General features: G+C 37.7%; 2 protein-coding genes across 30 annotated transcripts; one reads left to right on the top strand and one right to left on the bottom strand.

The window, feature by feature from the left end:
- The first annotated feature begins 260 nt into the window (after nucleotides 1-260).
- On the top strand, nucleotides 261-1,238 carry LOC122003446. Its single transcript, XM_042558549.1, has one exon. The coding sequence runs from the start codon at nucleotides 402-404 to the stop codon at nucleotides 1,107-1,109; it is 708 nt and encodes a 235-aa protein (XP_042414483.1). The 5' UTR covers nucleotides 261-401; the 3' UTR covers nucleotides 1,110-1,238.
- Nucleotides 1,239-2,469: 1,231 nt separating this feature from the next.
- LOC122004842 (tubulin gamma-2 chain-like) lies at nucleotides 2,470-17,257 on the bottom strand. 29 transcript variants are annotated; one of them, XR_006118257.1, is made up of 7 exons: nucleotides 16,303-17,257; nucleotides 16,124-16,222; nucleotides 15,634-15,697; nucleotides 15,519-15,563; nucleotides 14,800-14,892; nucleotides 3,413-3,669; nucleotides 2,967-3,320 (listed from the first exon to the last, which is right to left on the bottom strand). XR_006118257.1 is itself a non-coding variant. In XM_042559660.1 (6 exons), exons 2-6 carry the CDS (start codon nucleotides 16,138-16,140, stop codon nucleotides 2,669-2,671), a joined length of 354 nt encoding a protein of 117 aa, XP_042415594.1. In that variant the 5' UTR covers nucleotides 16,141-16,222; nucleotides 16,303-17,257; the 3' UTR covers nucleotides 2,470-2,668. The 29 variants fall into 29 exon arrangements, 3 of the variants coding, with proteins under 3 accessions (XP_042415594.1, XP_042415595.1, XP_042415596.1); XR_006118262.1 differs by lacking the exon at nucleotides 16,303-17,257 and adding an exon at nucleotides 14,979-15,205 and having other exon boundaries at nucleotides 3,413-14,718; nucleotides 16,124-16,228; XR_006118269.1 differs by lacking the exon at nucleotides 16,303-17,257 and adding an exon at nucleotides 14,979-15,205 and having other exon boundaries at nucleotides 3,413-6,503; nucleotides 16,124-16,228.
- Between the last annotated feature and the right edge of the window lie 672 nt (nucleotides 17,258-17,929).

Genomic DNA, 17,929 nt, shown 5'->3' with positions numbered 1-17,929 from the left:
CTATAATCCTTATATTCCAATTCCTCTTAAAATTTTATTTTATTTTATTTTATTTCAATGAACTTTTCTTAATTTAATTGAATGTTAAATTTTAATTATATACGAGTCTCATTTTCTAATTTATTGAGGACTTTCTAGTAATTTCTGATCCAATAATTGCAGTGGAAAAATATCCTCACACCATACATGTTCTCTTTGCAGCCACTGTTCTTAATTAGTTTCTTCATCATTTTATTTTTCCATATTTTCCCTTTATTTCCTTCCACTCCGCTTGTGTAATATAAATACCTTCCCTCTCCTTCCACCATTTTTTCTCAAACCAATATAAATCCACTCTTCCTCTTCCTCTCTTAATTCCTCTCCATAAATTCGGGAAAAATAATAAAAAAATAAGTAATTTCATGGAGATGACGTCAGCCAGAGGAGGTAGGAGGTTCTGGCATATTGTGAGGTTGGTGTTCCTGGGCTTCTCCAAGAACAAGCTTATGGTCGACCTCGACCTCCTCCTCAAGCGAGGCAAAATCGCCGGAAAAGCCCTCTCTCATCTCCTCAGCCACCACCATCACCACCACGGCGGCGGCGCCGGCGGAGGTGGCGCCGCTTCCATGTACTCCGCCCTCACCTGCCAGTCCATGGACCCCAACCTCGCCTTCTACAGCCCCCGGGAGGTGCAATTCAGCTTCAGCAACACCCCGTCCTACCCCACCTTCCGCCGCCACCGCCGCCGGCGTCACCACCGCCGCTACGATGACGACGACGCCGTGTTCAAGGCCATTGAAATTCTCAATGCCGAGGCGGATATCGATAACGACGGGGGCGGCGAAGACGAAGAGTACTCTGCTTCGGCGGTGGCGACGCCTTCGCTGGCGATTTGGAAGAGCCCCGCGGCGCAGGTGAGGCAGCTGAGGATCACCGACTCACCGTTCCCGCTGAAGGAGGAGGAAGGGGAGGCGGACGGGGGGATCGACCAGGATGCGGAGGAGTTCATCAAGAAGTTTTACGAGCAGCTGAGTCTCCAGCAAATGATAACCCCGGTGATGACGACGGCGCCGGAGTACATGAACCATCGCCGGCGGCGCGATCTGCCACTAATGATGGGACGAGCTTAATTAATTAATTATATTAGTGTTGCTGTTTGGTTTAATTTCTCCATCCACCTGTGAATAAATTCTACAAGTATTCTATATAATGAATAAAAAATTTATAATTAGAGTTGTAATGAGAGTGTAATTTTCAACCGAGGCATTATACATTAATAAAATATTTATTTCTCTAATTTTTTAGGTGCAGAAGAAAATAAGCCGGCTGGGTCGACAATCTACAGACATTTATTCTTAAAAAATATTAATAATAAAATTTGACAAGATCTCTCGATCACTTTTTATGGTTCAGATGATATGTCACTCGTATTTACGATTGAATTATGATTGTGATCCGATCATAATTGGTTGCGATCTCTTTTTGGGATCATCGTCCCCACCAGATTATATTTTGATTCGAAACGGACGACCGAAGACTACCTGGAGAACACCATCGCCCGACGGTCAGTAACCTGATCATTTATCCACCACCAGAGGCCGTCCGCTCCGAACCAAATTATAACCTGGTGGGGACGATGAATCAAGAAGGGATCACAACCAATTACGATCGGATCACGACCACAATCAAGTCGTAAATACGAATAACACATCTCTTGAATCATTAAAAAAAAAAAAAATGATCCAGGAGATATGCTCTCCACTAACAATGACAATGGTCAGATTTATCCTATATTAAATTCATCTTATTTGGAATAGATTTAAATTCAGTTAAATAGACTATGAGGTGAGTCTAAATCTATTCACTGCGAGACGTTATCTAACTATTCAGAACTACTTTCTATTATAGAGCTCTAATTGTTATAATCCCAATGTAATTAGGGTTAATATAACTAGATTAATGTTTATGATAAAATTTCGTTTGTAATTTCTGAAACAATTTATTAAAAGGATTACCTAACTTTGATTTTTTTTTTCTTATGTATTTATATCTGACAAAAGATAATTTGCCCGTTTCAACACCATTTATCCTTAGACTACGTAAATCACATACTATTAACCATTAATACAATGATCAAGGTATAATAAACAAATATACTCATTTACATTAAATTTTAATTTTATAAATTAATATCACAATATTTCATATTTTAACTATCATTAATATTACACGTTGGAAGGCGAGGTGCACGAAATGATTTTGACTTTGACTCGGACTCGTGTATGCATTTAACACGTGGTCTTGGGTATGCATTTAACACGTGAGGTGCACGAAAGGATTTTGACATTTGGACTTGCACGTGAATTTGTACGAATTGACTTTCACTTTGAGTTAGACTTAGACTTAAGCTTATGTACGTATTCAATACTGGTACATCAATCTAGTGTGTGATGGCAAGGATACGATACATGTTCGCGTGTAGTTTAGTCTAGTAAGCATATCATACATCAATCTAGTGTGTGATGGCAAGGATACGATACATGTTCGCGTGTAGTTTAGTTTTGACCTATCGATCTGATAATTAGAAGCAATGCATTCAGCTGCAGCAGCACCCGCCGTGTCTCTGCTCTTCTCCCAAATAATGCTGCTGCTGCTGCTGCTGCTGCTGCTTAGCTTGCAGTTGAATCTGCTATGCCTGATGGCAGATGCCCAACAAAATGCGGCTACGTGAAGATCGATCCGTACCCCCTTCAGCGTAGGCTCCATCAGTGCTAATTGTTCCACTGAACAGTCTCAAAACTGGCATCGATGGTTTCAATCTAACCTGCAACGCCATTGAAAGTGGCCTCAAGAAGCTATTTTTTTTTTATGATCTTGAGGTCTGCAATATTTCATTGGTGATGGGCCAAATGCACAGGCTGCGACCATGTATATATCCTCAGCATGCTATGATCCAAATTAGTGATTACAACAATGCCACTTACTCGTACGGAGAATAAGAATCAATGATCCATAAAGATTCTCAGATGTCAACAACACGTTCGCTCACTCTCATCAGCTAGCTCCTTGGTAGAGACCAAGTGGCTCCAGTTCCAAATTAACATAGATCACCACCAACCAATTGATGCAAATGAACAACAAACAAAATAATGACAGGCAGGGTGGTGCCGGTAGTGATTGACTGGGCCATTGGAATTTGGAAATGACGTGTGAGGTAACTAACCGCAACCTAATTATTCCTGCATCAGCATTCAGCAATTAAGAAAAACAACATCAAGGTGGCGGTGACTTCAGTTGGTAAGACACTTCTCCTAAGAGATTAGTCATTTGTCTCTGTCCACCTAAGAAAAACAACAACACAAAAATACTCATAAAGTTCACACGTATGACAAACATGAAATTAGAGCAAATTTGTCCATGTCCCAAGTGTGACCTCTGTTTCAATGTTAATCCTAACGGTGACATCCAAAACGAAGATAGTACCATCCTTTGTATAATTTTCCCCTCCGTCCTCAGTTCATTTGTAGCCATGAAAAAACAAAAAACTAAGACAGTACCTCATTTATGAGAAAAAAATTGATGGCCATGAAAAAAAATGCTAAATTAACATATCAGTTAGAGAAAACCTTTTGCATCTTAAGCTGTAGTGCCCTTAGAATTAAGTACTATAGTGCTCTTAGAATTATTGGCCTATAAGAATACAATTTATTTGGAAGTTGTTCCAATATACCAACAAACATTTTTGCAGCATTAAATCACCACCTAATTAAAAAAATATCTTTCTATTGTAAGTATTACAATAAATTATAGAAAGAAAAAAAAAATCAAGGAATATCTTAAGCCTCTTCAAATTTTGAGGAAAAAATACACAAGGAACATAGATCACATTCACAAGGACCTACTTAAATACTTAAATGCTAGCAGTTGTCTAACTTTTAAAATTTAGTGTTATAGGAATAATTAAAGAAAAACTCAACCATCGAAATTGCATGTCTAATTCTACATGCCATATCGGAATTGCATGTCTGATAGGAAGAATGAAAGTTTGTACATAGATTTCTAACAATAAGCTAGGATTTAAAAGATGAAGAAAAAGATTTTAAAAAAGTCAAAAATATGGAAAACAAACCTCAGTGCTCTGTGATTGGAAATGCACATTCTCTATTCTATACATTTACATGTAAATATGATTACACACCAATCACTATAATAATATCAAAATGTATTTAGCTATTAAATTCATTAAGCCTATATACACGTAGAAATTCCAATCTGCTTGTCGAATTATTTCCAAGGAAGCAAGTAGAAAACTAATCATTTGGTTCTCTTCTTGACTTAATTCCAACGGCATCAAATTCACGATCCATGTAAATTGAAGTATAAGGTTCAAGCCCGGTAACATTTATATATTATATGAATATATAGTCGATCACTTAACTATACTAATCTACTTACCATGGATGTGTAGTAATATAATTTTATTTTCAATGAGTTTGTCTATGAGAAAGCGGTTCGGGGATTGGAAGTCAAGGAGACACAGTCCATGACAAAGTCCCAGTAGAGTTGGTAGATAGTGATACTACTGGATGTGAGTATGACAAATATAAGCAATGTCGGCATCTTATACGTTATGTACTTCCACGGTAGTAAGACTGCCAACAACGTAAATAAAAACTTTCCAGTGTTTGTAACATCAATTTGAATTGTTTAACAGTTCAACACTAACACTTCATTAATAAAATTTAATTAAGTAACTGAATTAATTAGTAATAAATATTTTTTCAAGATATGAAATATACCTGTACCAAACAAAACAGGGAAAAATATGTAGTATGCATTATTCTTGTACTGTTTGGTTCGAATGCTAATCTTAGAAGAACACACAACATTTTCAAATCTAAAAAACCAAGCAATACCATATTATATGTCTCATTACGAAAATTTGCATGCATAACATAGTTACTTAACATATAATTAAATGAAGTTAAACTTATTTCAATAGCTAATTAGTTTTGTAATAAATATATATATATATCTTACTTGACTCGTTAGTTGGTCCATCATTAAAATTTCAACCATCGACATTTCCTACAATTAATAAATTAATAAAAAATAATAACTAAGTAATTTTTTTAACAATTTATTGATAGTAAGTAGTTAATCTATATATAATTACCATGGATGCCAGCAAAAACATAATGTTGAACATCGTCCGACGAAAGTAGGAGCGTGTTCAGCTATAGAATAGATTTGATGGGAAATAAGCAACACAATAAGCATCTGCATATGTTTATTAATTCATAATATTTAAAAATGAAAATAATTTGAAATGATATCTATACACAAACATATCAGGACGAGGACTCTTGGAATAGAGTCAATATATTTGCTTGTACCAGCAAGACTCTTGGAATAGCATCAATATACTTGCTTCTACTGGCAAACAGAAGGAGGAGAAGAGCGAGGAGGCCGATAGAGACGACCATCAAAAGGAAAGTGCTGATGAAGAAAGCATCACGGTGCTCAAGAGTCGTATTAGGCGACAAGTTCAAAATATAGTTATGATTGATTCTGTTACAGTGTCATGCCAATAGATTGCATTCATAGAAAAATATGTGCAGAATAATCAAAGCAAATACACTGCACGGAATAGAATACATAGAGAATATTCCAAAAAGTGTCGAAGAACAACTCACTGAAAGTGATATCAAACAATTGAGATAAGAATTAATACATAGAGAATTATACCAAAAGATCGGATAAATTCTTTCGATGTAATCATTAGGATGCATATTAAAATTAAGCAGTTGAGTTGAGCTAAGATGAAATGTAAAATGATTGATAACACAAAATTGTCGGTGAAGAACCCTGTAACAAACATATCTTTCATTAATAAATAATTAATGAGTTAATAATAATATAATTATATTCAGAGAAAATGTCCTCGAGCATTTCTTCTATAATTCTATGTGTGTGTGTGTGGAGGTTGTCAAATATCCCTCCTCACGTAGTTTGTTCCATAGGAGAGTGTTGGGTAATGCGATCGCCAAATTGCCGCCCGAATTCAGGAGAACAAAGGTAGTTCGCCTGCCTAGCCGCTAAACGCCCATTTTCACCCGCTTGATAAGTCTCCCAGTTGGCCTTCGAGGTTGATGACTTGAACTTGGTTTGTTCCAGTTCGGCTTCAAGGATTCTAACTCGATAGCCCAGGAGTCCAGGTCCCTTTGCTAACATATTATTCCATATCCTTGGCCCCGAGCTCCTTAGTTAGGCGAGCTACCTGAGAAGCATATGACTTTTTTAGGTTGTCCAACGCATTAGTCTCTGCGCTAAGTCCATTGCGGTTTTTTCCTTTATGGCAGTCTTCGCTCGACATTTAGACTCAGTAGCCTGCAAGAGCGCTTCAAGCTTTTCTTTGTTTACCCAATGAAGATCCGCAGCCTGCATAGCTTCCCCTAAAGCTTTCTCCTTCCCAACAGTTAGCTTCGTCAAAGTCTCTGTCTCCAGCTGTAGTCGATGCACCTCTAGAAATGCATTAGAGGAATGAGATTCTAGCTTTGCTATGCGATCCTTCAAAATTTTGTTTTGACGATACGAATCCATCGCTAGCTAGCTTAGGTTCAGCCCGAAAGCAAAGAACTAATAAAAGAAATAGTTAGAATCACACCAACCCCACCTGCCGAAATAGAAAAATCATGGGCTTATCGCGGAGGCATCCTGAGCGAACACATCTACCCGATCGAGTACCGAGCTGACGTTTATTTGTTTCATAGAGTCTATCCAGGCATCTGTCATTAAACCCTTTAATTCTACTACCCTCCGAGTGAGGTGGGGGTCGATAGCCATCCTTTGCTGGGAAGGCATGTCAACATGGAAGTAGAATCGACGGGGAGTAACAAGCTTGGAGGTCGACGTGTCGAGGATAGGTCTGGCTAGACGAGGACGTGCGAAGGGGCCAATTAGTTGAGGAGGTGGCCCCTTAGAATAGGCTTTGCTATCTCTATCGGGGCTTTCCACCGAACGAAGGTATAGATTCCCGCTCGATCCCAATTTGCTCAACAACAGCAGGGCGACCTATCTCAGTCAGAGTTGTTTGAGGGACTGAAGGGACGGGCGAGGGTCTCTGCTCGAGTCGAGTCGAAACTGGGGCAGCCCCGATAGGCGACTGAGGTCTTTTACGGCAAAAGTCAGCGGTTCATTTGAAACAGACAACTCTAAAGCAGGATGACGGATGGGTAGGGGACCCTGCAGAGCTAGTAGGATAGAATGGCGGATGGATGAGGGCCTTGTGGAGCTCTCGGAGCGGAATGACAGATGGGCAGGGGACCTTGTGGAACTCTCAGAGCGGAATGACGAATGGACGATAAACATTGTGGAGTTATCAGAGCTAGATGATGAATGGGTGGACCTGCCTGAGCGGGAGGATAAAGGGCAGAGGGCCTGCCAAAATAGCCCACCCTCTCCGGTTTATTTCAAAATTACTCATCTGAAGGGATCCAGACACCAAGGCCCTGGATAGAGTATCCACTGTAAAAGAGGAAAAACCAAAAGGGGTAAATCAAAAACAAAGTTCTTACCTAGTGAGGGCGGTATTTCCGCTGGGAGGGAGCTTAGGCCACTGCCAATCGTTCTGAAGCTTCGGTGAATGATCGCTATGTGCGGAAGTCGCCTAGCTCAGGCACGACTGGAAGGAGTGATTGATGTCCAATCAACCAAGCCACAGGAGAGGGAAAGTGAAGAAAAAAATACTTAGTTTTCCAATCCCTCCCCTGAAGAGGTATTTTGTCAAAAAGGTTGTCCTAAGATGAGGGTGAAAACGAAAAATGTCATCAGTCTGGCGTTGCGGAACAAAAAAGCAATGAAATACGCGTGTCAAGGGAATTTCATACAGACGTAAGAAGATAGTGATCCCACATAGTATGCGGATAAAATTGGGGCTGAACTGGCAAAGGGGAATGCTGAAATACCGACTCATGTCGGAGAAGAAAGTGGGGAGGGGAAAACGAAGTCCCGCATGGATTTGATCTTTAAAGATATATATTATTACCGATCAATAAAGTGATATACTCCTTGGGTTGTTGATGAGGTCTCAGAAATCTTCTGATTTTATTTTTGTCATTGTTAGCTAGGTTCTTTATAAACATAGACTCTAACGTGTCTTTTAGTGTTAACACACCTATATTAATAGTAATTAATTACCAACTTTATATATACATACACATATTACTACCTTTTTCAACCTATTGAAGTATGACCTTTCCGCCTCCATCCTGAATAATTCGATAATTTATTTTTTATTTGATACCTTCATTTAAATAATTAACATTTAATTTATTTCAAATTTATAAACTAAGACATTAATTAAATTTTAGTTTTATTTTTTTAATTATAAAACAAGTTTAAATATTAAAGATAAATGAATAAACTAAGAGATAAATTAAAACTATAAATAAATTAATAACTAATTACCTTTTTTAATTTCTAAAATATATCTTTAAACGTCTCCATAATTAAATAACTACAAAGACAATATAAATATATAATTTATATAACTTTATAATTTTTATTTACTATGAGTAATGAGAAAAAAAATATAATAAAGAAAAGTAAAAACAACGATAGGGAAATATCTACCGTTTGGGTAAGCACTTGTTTATTTTCGAGGTATTTCCGTAGTTCATCTATCAACTTCTCTTCACTCTCATGACACTCTTCCTCAATGGATGAACAAATCTATTTACCCTTTCTAATTCTTCATTTAGTTTATCTCTATACTTTTCGGCCTGCAATTTATATACAAAATATATTTTATATATTTATTTTTATTGCTAATAAATAAATAATTATACATATTCTATCTCAGTATATATTATTATCCTCCTTTGTATTTTTCTATGAAGTTCCTAAAAAATTAAATAAAATATTTTTAAAAATAGATCAACTATAAGTTATTAATAGTATAAGGGTTTAGAATTTACCGGAATCATTAGATCGTGAAAGATGTTTATGGACAGAGCTTCAAAGCCAACTCGGTCGTGATCTCGAAGACGATCCTTCAAATTGTATAATAGATGTTTTAGCTCTCGGTATCGCATTAAGTCGTATTTTCATGGCATGATATCCCAAGAAAATTCATTTCTCATTTCCATCGATCAGACTATTAAGGAAGAAGAGGAACTTCCTCTCTCGGATCAATCCTAATCTCAGATATAGAAAGTTAATGGGAGAAGCGATGCAGAAGAGAAGGAGAGGAAGGTTCTCGATGGTCGCTCGTTCTCGATGGTCGCTACCACCGAGCGACCACCGAGAACCTTCCTCTCATTCTCTTCTCCCATTAACTTTCTATATCTGAGATTAGGACCGATCCGTGAGAGGGAGGAAGTTCCTCTTCTTCCTTAATAGCCTGATTGATAGAAATGAGAGATGAATTTTCTTAGAATATCATGCCATGGAAATACAACTTAATGCGATACCGAGAACTAAAGCATCTATTATACAATTTGAAAGATCGTCTTCGAGATCACGACCGTGCTGACAGAGTTGGCTTTGAAGCTCTGTCCGTAAACATCTTTTACGATTTAATGATTCCGGTAAACTCTAAACCCTTACACCATAAAACTTATATAGTTGATCTATTTTTTTAATATTTTATTTATTTTTTTAAGAACATCATAGAAAAAAACAAAGGAGGATAATAGAATGTGTATAATTATTTATTTATTAGCAGTAAAAATAAATATATAAAATATATTTTCTATATAAATTACAGGTCGAAAAGTATAGAGATAAACTACATGAAAAATTAGAAAGGGTAAATAGAGTTTTTCAATCCATTGAGAAAGAGTGTCACGAGAGTGAAGAGAAATTGATGGATGAACTACGGAAATACCTCGAAAATAAACTAAGTGATTACCCAAACGGTAGATATTTCCCTATTGACCATCATCGAGTTGAGAAGTAAGAAAATGTTAATCCGGGATTCCTCCATCAAATTGTACACCACTATCTGCCACCTTGAGAATTACAGGTATCGTTGTTTTTACTTTTCTTTATTATATTTTTTTTTCATTTCTCATAGTAAATAAAAATTATAAAGTTATATAAATTATATATTTATATTGTCTTTGCAGTTATTTAATCATGGAGACGTTTAAAGATATAATTTAGAAATTAAAAAAGATAATTAGTTATTAATTTATTTATAGTTTTAATTTATCTCTTAATTTATTCATTCATCTTTAATATTTAACCTTGTTTTATAATTAATAAAAATAAAACTAAAACTTTAATTAATGTCTTAGTTTATAAATTTGAAATAAATTAAATGTTAATTATTTAAATGAAGGTATCAAATGAAAAATAAATTATCGATTTATTCAGGACGGAGGCGGAAAGGTCATACTTCAATAGGTTGAAAAAGGTAGTAATATGTGTATGTATATATAAAGTTGGTAATTAATTACTATTAATATAGGTGTTAACACTAAAAGACACGTTGGAGTCTATGTTTATAAAGAACCTAGCTAACAATGACAGAAATAAAATCAAAAGATTTCTGAGACCTCATCAACAACCCAAGGAGTATATCACTTTATTGATCGGTAATAATATATATCTTTAAAGATCAAATCCATGCGGGCCTTTGTTTCCCCCTCCCTACTTTCTTCTCCGACATGAGTCGGTATTTCAGCATTCCCCTTTGCCAGTTCAACCCCAATTTTATCTGCATACTATGTGGGACCACTATCTTCTTCCGTCTGTATGAAATTCCCTTGACATGCCTGTTTCATTGCTTTTTTGTTCCGTAACGCCAGACTGATGACATTTTTCGTTTTCAACCTCATCCTAGTACAACCTTTTTTGACAAAAATGCCTCTTCAGGGGAGGGATTGGAAAACTAAGTATTTTTTTCTTCACTTTTCCTTTCCTGTGGCTTGGCTGATTGGACATCAATCACTCCTTCCAGTCGTGCCTAAGCTAGGCGACTTCCGCACATAGCGATCATTCACCGAAACTTCAGAGCGATTGGCAGGTCTGAAGTTTGATATTTCCGAGTTGCGTTAGGAGGGAATCTTGTAGATGTTTGGTCTAAGCTCCCTCCCAGCGGAAATACCACCCTCACTAGGTAAGAACTTTGTTTTTGATTTACCCCCTCATGCTTTTTCCTACAAACGCCTTCTCTTTTGCAATAGATACTCTATCCAAGGCCTCGATGTATGGCCCCTTCGGATGAGTAATTTTGAAATAAATCGGAGAGGGCGGGTTATTCCGGAAGAGCGACGAGACCCTCTGCCCGTCTATCCTCCCGCTCAGGCAGGTTCGCCCATCCATCATCCAACTCTGATAGCTCCACAAGGTCCCTCGCCCATTCGTCATTCCGCTCTAAGAGTTCCATAAGGTCCTCCGCCCTTCCGTCATTCCACTCCGAGGGCTCCATAAGGTCCCTCATCCATCCGCCATCATATCCTAATAGCTCCATAGGATCCCTCGCCCATCCGTCATCCTGCTCCAAAGAATTATAGAAGAAATCCTCAAGGACATTTTCTCTGAATACAATTATATTATTATTAACTTATTAATTATTTATTAATGAAAGATATGTTTGTTATAGGGTTCTTCACCGATAGTTTTGTATTATCAATCATTTTACATGCCATTTTAGCTCGACTGCTTAATTTCAATGTGCATCTTAATGATTACATCAAAAGAATTTATCCGATGTTTTGGTATAATTCTCTATGTATTAATTCTTAGCTTGATTATTTGATATCACTTTCAGTAGGTTGTTTACCAAAATTTTTGTAATATTCTCTATGAATTCCATTCCATGCAGTATATTTACTTTGATTAGTTTGCTCATATTTTTCTATAAATGCAATCTATTGGTATGACACCATAACATAATTAATCATGACTACATTTTGAACTTATCGCCTAATATGGCTCTTGAGCACCGTGATGCTTTCCTCATCAGCACTTTCCTTTTGATGGTTGTCTTTATCGGCCTCCTCGCACTTCTTCTGTTTGCCAGTAGAAGCAAGTATATTGACTCTATTCCAAGAGTCCTCGTCCTGGTATGTATGTGTATATATATCATTTCAAATTATTTTTATTTTTAAATATTATGAATTAATATACATGTGCAGATGCTTATTGGATTGCTTATCTTCCTATCAAATCTATTTTACGACTCAACACACTCCTACTTTCGCCAGACGATGCTCAACATTATGTTTTCACTGGCGTCCATGGTAACTATATATAGATTAACTACTTACTATCAATAAATTGTTAAAAGAATCACTTAGTTACTATTTTTTATTAATTTATTAATTATAGGAAAAGCCGATGGTTGAAATTTTAATGACGGACCAACTAACGAGTCAAGTAAGATTTATATATATTTCTTACAAAACTAATTAGCTAGTGGACTGAGGTTACCTTCATTTAATTATATATTAATTAACTATGTTATGTTATATGCGGATTCCATTAATGGGACATATAATGTGGTATTGCATAGTTTTTAGATTTGAAAATGTTGTGGATTCTTCGAAGATTAGCATTCGAATCAAATAATACAAGAATAATGCATACTACATATTTTTCCTTATTTGTTACGTTTGATACAGGTATATTTCATCTGTTGAAAAATATTTATTACTAATTAATTCAATTAATTAATTAAATTTTATTAAATTAAGTGTTTGTGCTGGACTATTAAACAATACAACAAAATTAATGCTGTAAACACTGGGAAGTTTTTATTTACGCTATTGACAGTCTTACTACGGGGGAAGTATATGATGCACAAGACGCCGACATTGCTTATATTTGTCATACATCCAGTAGTATCACTGTCTACCAGCTGGAATGAGAGTCTAGGGGTGCGTGAGCCAGACACGCTTATAACTCACCGCTGGGATGAGAATCTGGGCCTGACCTGATAGTCGTTGGGCGCGAGAGCCTTGCTCGCTTATAACTCACTCTAGGCCGAGAGTCTAGGAGGCGCATGAGCCTTGCACATTTATATAACTCATTGCTGGGATGAGAGTCTCAGACCCAATCAGATGGTTATTGGACGCGAGAGCCTTACTCGCTTATAACTCGCACTGAGGCGAGAGTCTAGGAGGTGCATGAGCCCTGCACACTTATAACCCTAACATTGTTGTCCCCTGGCGAAAATTCGATAGGCACTAGGACCGACCGGGTGTATTCTTGGAGTCTTGCCCATGCAAAGTGAGAGGACTGAGCCCTGGGGTCCGACCGACGTGGAGCTGACCGGGAGTAGACTAGGAGTCTTGCCCATGAGGCTCTGGGGTCCGACCGACGTGGAGCTGACCGGGAGTAGACTAGGAGTCTTGCCCATGAGAAGTGAGGGGACTGAATCTAGGGGTTTGACCAGCGTGGAGCCGGTCGGGAGTAGACTAGGAGCCTTGCCCATGAGAAGTGAGGGACAATGAACTGTGATTCCGATCATTACTGGAAATGACGGGAATGGATTGGGGTTGTGTCCAGAAGTGAGGGACTATGCCCTGGGAACCCGGCCAACTATTGGGCGATTTGGACACGTACCCCTCGACTTTGACTGCCACCTTATCTTGACTTTTGACCGCCACATGACCTTGACCATTGGCCTTGTGTTATCCTTCGGGCCACCCACTATACATCGGGTCAATAACCATTCAGTGAAAAATTGACAAGAACACCACCCAGATGTGAACAAACATACTTCCTCGTTTTGATAAGAGATGACTTTCAGTGGGAAGCCAAACTTGATATTTACACTAATAGTTTTGAATCTAGGGCAACTACTATACTGGCATCGCTTTCTTCCTGATTATAATGCTATTTGATACGGCGATAAGAGTGGACCCCCACCCCCAAAAAAAAGCGGGTCAAAGTGATAAGGACTAGCTGACATGATGGTCAAAATCAATAGGAGGTCAAAGATGTCAACAACGGTTGGGGTGAGCCCGAGCTGCTTACACGCCCGGTCAAAGATAAGTGTCCAACCAGGCCTTCGATTCGGTCGGATTTAGCATCCCAATTTGGAACCAATAGGCCATCCTCATTGCCAAGTAGTGAATATGTTGACGTGACTCAAGCCGATTGGGCTTTAAGGCCAACCAGGTCCAATGTTCCTTCACTCTGTTCAAGGGATAGACCGACCAGGCCTTCGATTCGGTCGGATTTAGCATCCCAGTTTGGAACCAATAGGCCATCCTCATTGCCAAGTAGTGAATATGTTGACGTGACTCAAGCCGATTGGGCTTTAAGGCCAACCAGGTCCAATGTTCCTTCACTCTGTTCAAGGGATAGACCGAGTGAGCGCCGAGTCGAAGGCGGCATCCCATAGGACGAAATGGGCGTCCTCCTGGCCGATTGACGACCGATTGGCCCATAGAAGAATCGTGCACCTATCATGTTGTATTTTTCTAGAAGTTTGTGTTAGAAATGACAGAGAACATACTATAGGCAAATCGTACTTTAGAAGGGGTCTCCATCGCGGAGGAATGCAATGCTTCACATTTGAACACGCTCGTTGCTACAATTTTTTACGATTTTTCTCCTTGTACGTCGATCATTGACTTGAGCGTCGGAGGAGCAACGCCGGGAATCCCTTCCCTGCCCCGACATTAACACTCCTTGTGTTACAGGAAAGCGCAAGATCTTCACCGAGTTAACAGCAGAGTCACGTTCCCAGCTCACCGCCTTCATCGATTTCGGACAAGATCACTATTATATGAAAGTATTCTGATATACAGACGGTTTCAATAAGCAGAAATATGTATTCATTTTTTTTCTTTTAATGTTTACCTCCATTCCCCATTTGATGTAATCTGGAGACTCGCATGCCTTGTATTCATCGACCAAGCTTTCTATTATCTCCTGAGATTCATCAAACTCCTCCTGAGATTCATCAAACTCAGAAGATCATTATCCTGATAAAGCCAAGCAAAATAATATAATTAGATACGAGCATCTTAATGACATACTTAAACTTTTCAACTTTCATGAACACACAATCCAAAAAAAAGGCTTTGATGTTGTGAATTCAATCCAAATGTGGAGTCTTAGAACTCTGGGACTTACTACAAACATTGGAAACTTTCGATAATTGTCAAGGAAAGCCTGTTTTTTCCTCAGCTTTTCATACTGACCCAGGCATTTGCTGAAAAGATGCCGAATGCTGGTATGGTTTTGCCAGCATTAGACCACTTACCTAAATGAATTTACAGAAAGTTGATGGAGTTAAATTGGACTTAATTCATAGAGGGAAATATCAAATCAAATTGAATTTTCACACGTATAAGTCTAGTCATGGCAACCATTCCAATCATTTCTCAAAATAGATCTCATCACAGTTTCTTCATTTAGTTTCCAAATGCTTTTAGAACAAGAGATTTCTCTTCTAGATGGTGTTAGAAGTTATCAATCTAAAATACGAGACAGAAGAGGATTAACTTCCAAGAGATGGAATGCTGGTCTTGCTTAACTCATTATATTATCTACAGAGAGTGCAACGAGGGTTTTACCCGATGGGTAGTTTGGATGTATGGCGATTTTCTAGATAATGCAACCTGCAAATACATAATGAAAGTCAAACCAAATTGAATCAAGAAACAATACAAATTATGTCATCCACGTGACCTGAATGCTAGCTGGGCCCCACTCAATAAAGTTAACGAGCTTTCTTTCACGTATGCTTTGCAAGCTTTCATGTACCCAAATGAAAGAACAAATTAATAAAGATAACAGGAGAAAGCCAAAAAAGAGCTATTTCATAAACAGATTATCCAAAAAAAACTCGTCGATGATAAGTCATGAGCAACAGCTGCTAGTTAAAGATCCATTATATTACTTGAAGACTCAACCATGGATTCTTACTAGTTCATAGGAAACATATTGACTGGTGCTTTCCTGCCCAACATAGACAGTAATGTGCGTATAATTTTTTTACTGTTGCTAAGTATCAAAATCATTGTTGGGACATTTTTATCACTGAATACTGGTGCATTCTAGCCATATTTGTTTGCAACGGATGCATTTACAGACTCAAAAAACTAACGAACTGACAAGAAAAACATAGCTTCATAGATATACGGAAAAAACACAACCTAGTTTCCAAACAAACCACTACCTGTGTAGGATCCACATCTCCTTGGATAATGTTTAATATGGATATATACTTAGCTTGGATAGCTTCTTTTGTGTAAGATGACACCATAATATTTTTAGTCTGCCAAGGAGAAATGAGTCAGGAGCAGATCCATTTAGAAAAGCACTACAAAATAATAGTAAAAGGAAGATTGCATTCGCCTGTAAAAGTCGCCTCATCACATCTAGAACAGTAGTCTTACGTATCATATTTACCTGAAAAAAAAATGTTGCCAGCAGGAAATTCACATACCAATAATATCAAGACAGTACAAGCCTCTAGAAACAAATGAAGTTAAATTCTAGGAGTAATTTGTCTGAGACAGAATTAGAATGCATGAAGATTGTAATTTCATCTAAGAATATGATTCTTTGGACAGATAAGTGAGTGGACAGATGATAGAACAGATTCTTAAAAAAATTGCTCCCTCGTGTTGTTTACTTGGGCGGATGGACTAGAAGTAGATGAAAACAATTGAGCAGATCAAATGGGTTCCAGTAGCTCATTTATTATCCTCCCAAATCAAGCAGATCAAGGAGATATTCATATTTCTATGTTATTTTAATTCTTATCCATCCTTTTATGATCTTATCCATCTGTCCAGAACAAGAAACTATATTACAGAATTATGAATCATTATACTTTACCACAGAGATGGTGAAACAATCATTTAGAACATCCTAACAAGTGCATCAAGACTTTTTTCTCAAATTGACATGCAAGATATACCAGAAGAAGATTATGACAAGAGTCACAACAAATTGATGCTAGCCAGAGTAAATTTGTCCCAGCATGTATGACAAACATGAAACCAGAGTAAATTTGTCCATATCCCAAGTGTGACATTGTATCAATGTTAATCCTAGCCGTGACATCCAAAACGAAAATAGTATCATCTTTTATATAGTTTTTTCCTCCTTCCTGAGTTCATCTCAGCGATGAAAAAAGTAAGACAATGGGTGTCACGACCTCAGAGGAGTCCTTGCCAAAAAAAATTTCGGCAACATCTCCCCTGTACGGCGGACAATCTGAAACATTACTACATCACCATATACCTCAGCCACATGCGGCTGGAATAGATAACAATATAGAAATAACACAAACACGCAATTAATATACACAGCCTACCTGGCTGGACATAAATGAATAAAAACAACCACGCAGTTAACAACAACCCACACGACTGGAAACATGCACAGCGGAAGACACAAAATAATACGAACGTAAAACTAACAATGACACTAACAAAATACCTACAACCACCAGACTAGACTCCAAAATCCATATCGAAGCATACAATACCAAGTTCACAAAACCAAAACATAAATTGCGTTAGCAATCAAAACCAGAAAAAGAAGCTATCCTCGAGTGTGTCGTGGGACTGGCAGCTGGGACTCTCCAAGCATCCATGACTCATCTACCTGTTACCTGGCGAAAGAAAATCATTTTGCGGGGTGGTGAGTATTGGAACTCAGCGGGTAAGGAGAGAGATAGTGCATGAACATAACATATAAGTAGAAAACGAGCCAAGAGTATACAGTCTCATAAAAGAAATAGCAAATACTACAATAGAACCAAAATAAGCACTCATACCTGAAACCATATCCTAGGCTAAGTATAGTAGGACAGAACTGGTACTAATCTGCTACAGTACTAGGTATAGTAGGACAGAACTGGTACTAATCTGCTACAGTACTACTCATAACTACAGAAACGACGAGCAAGGTATATACAAGCAATAACAACGTATGTAAACAACAACAGTAAATAGCAATAACAGCATACATA

The sequence above is a fragment of the Zingiber officinale genome, chromosome 7B (assembly GCF_018446385.1).
Source record: "Zingiber officinale cultivar Zhangliang chromosome 7B, Zo_v1.1, whole genome shotgun sequence".
Lineage (NCBI taxonomy): Eukaryota > Viridiplantae > Streptophyta > Magnoliopsida > Zingiberales > Zingiberaceae > Zingiber > Zingiber officinale.
This window is presented reverse-complemented; position numbering and strand designations above follow the sequence as displayed.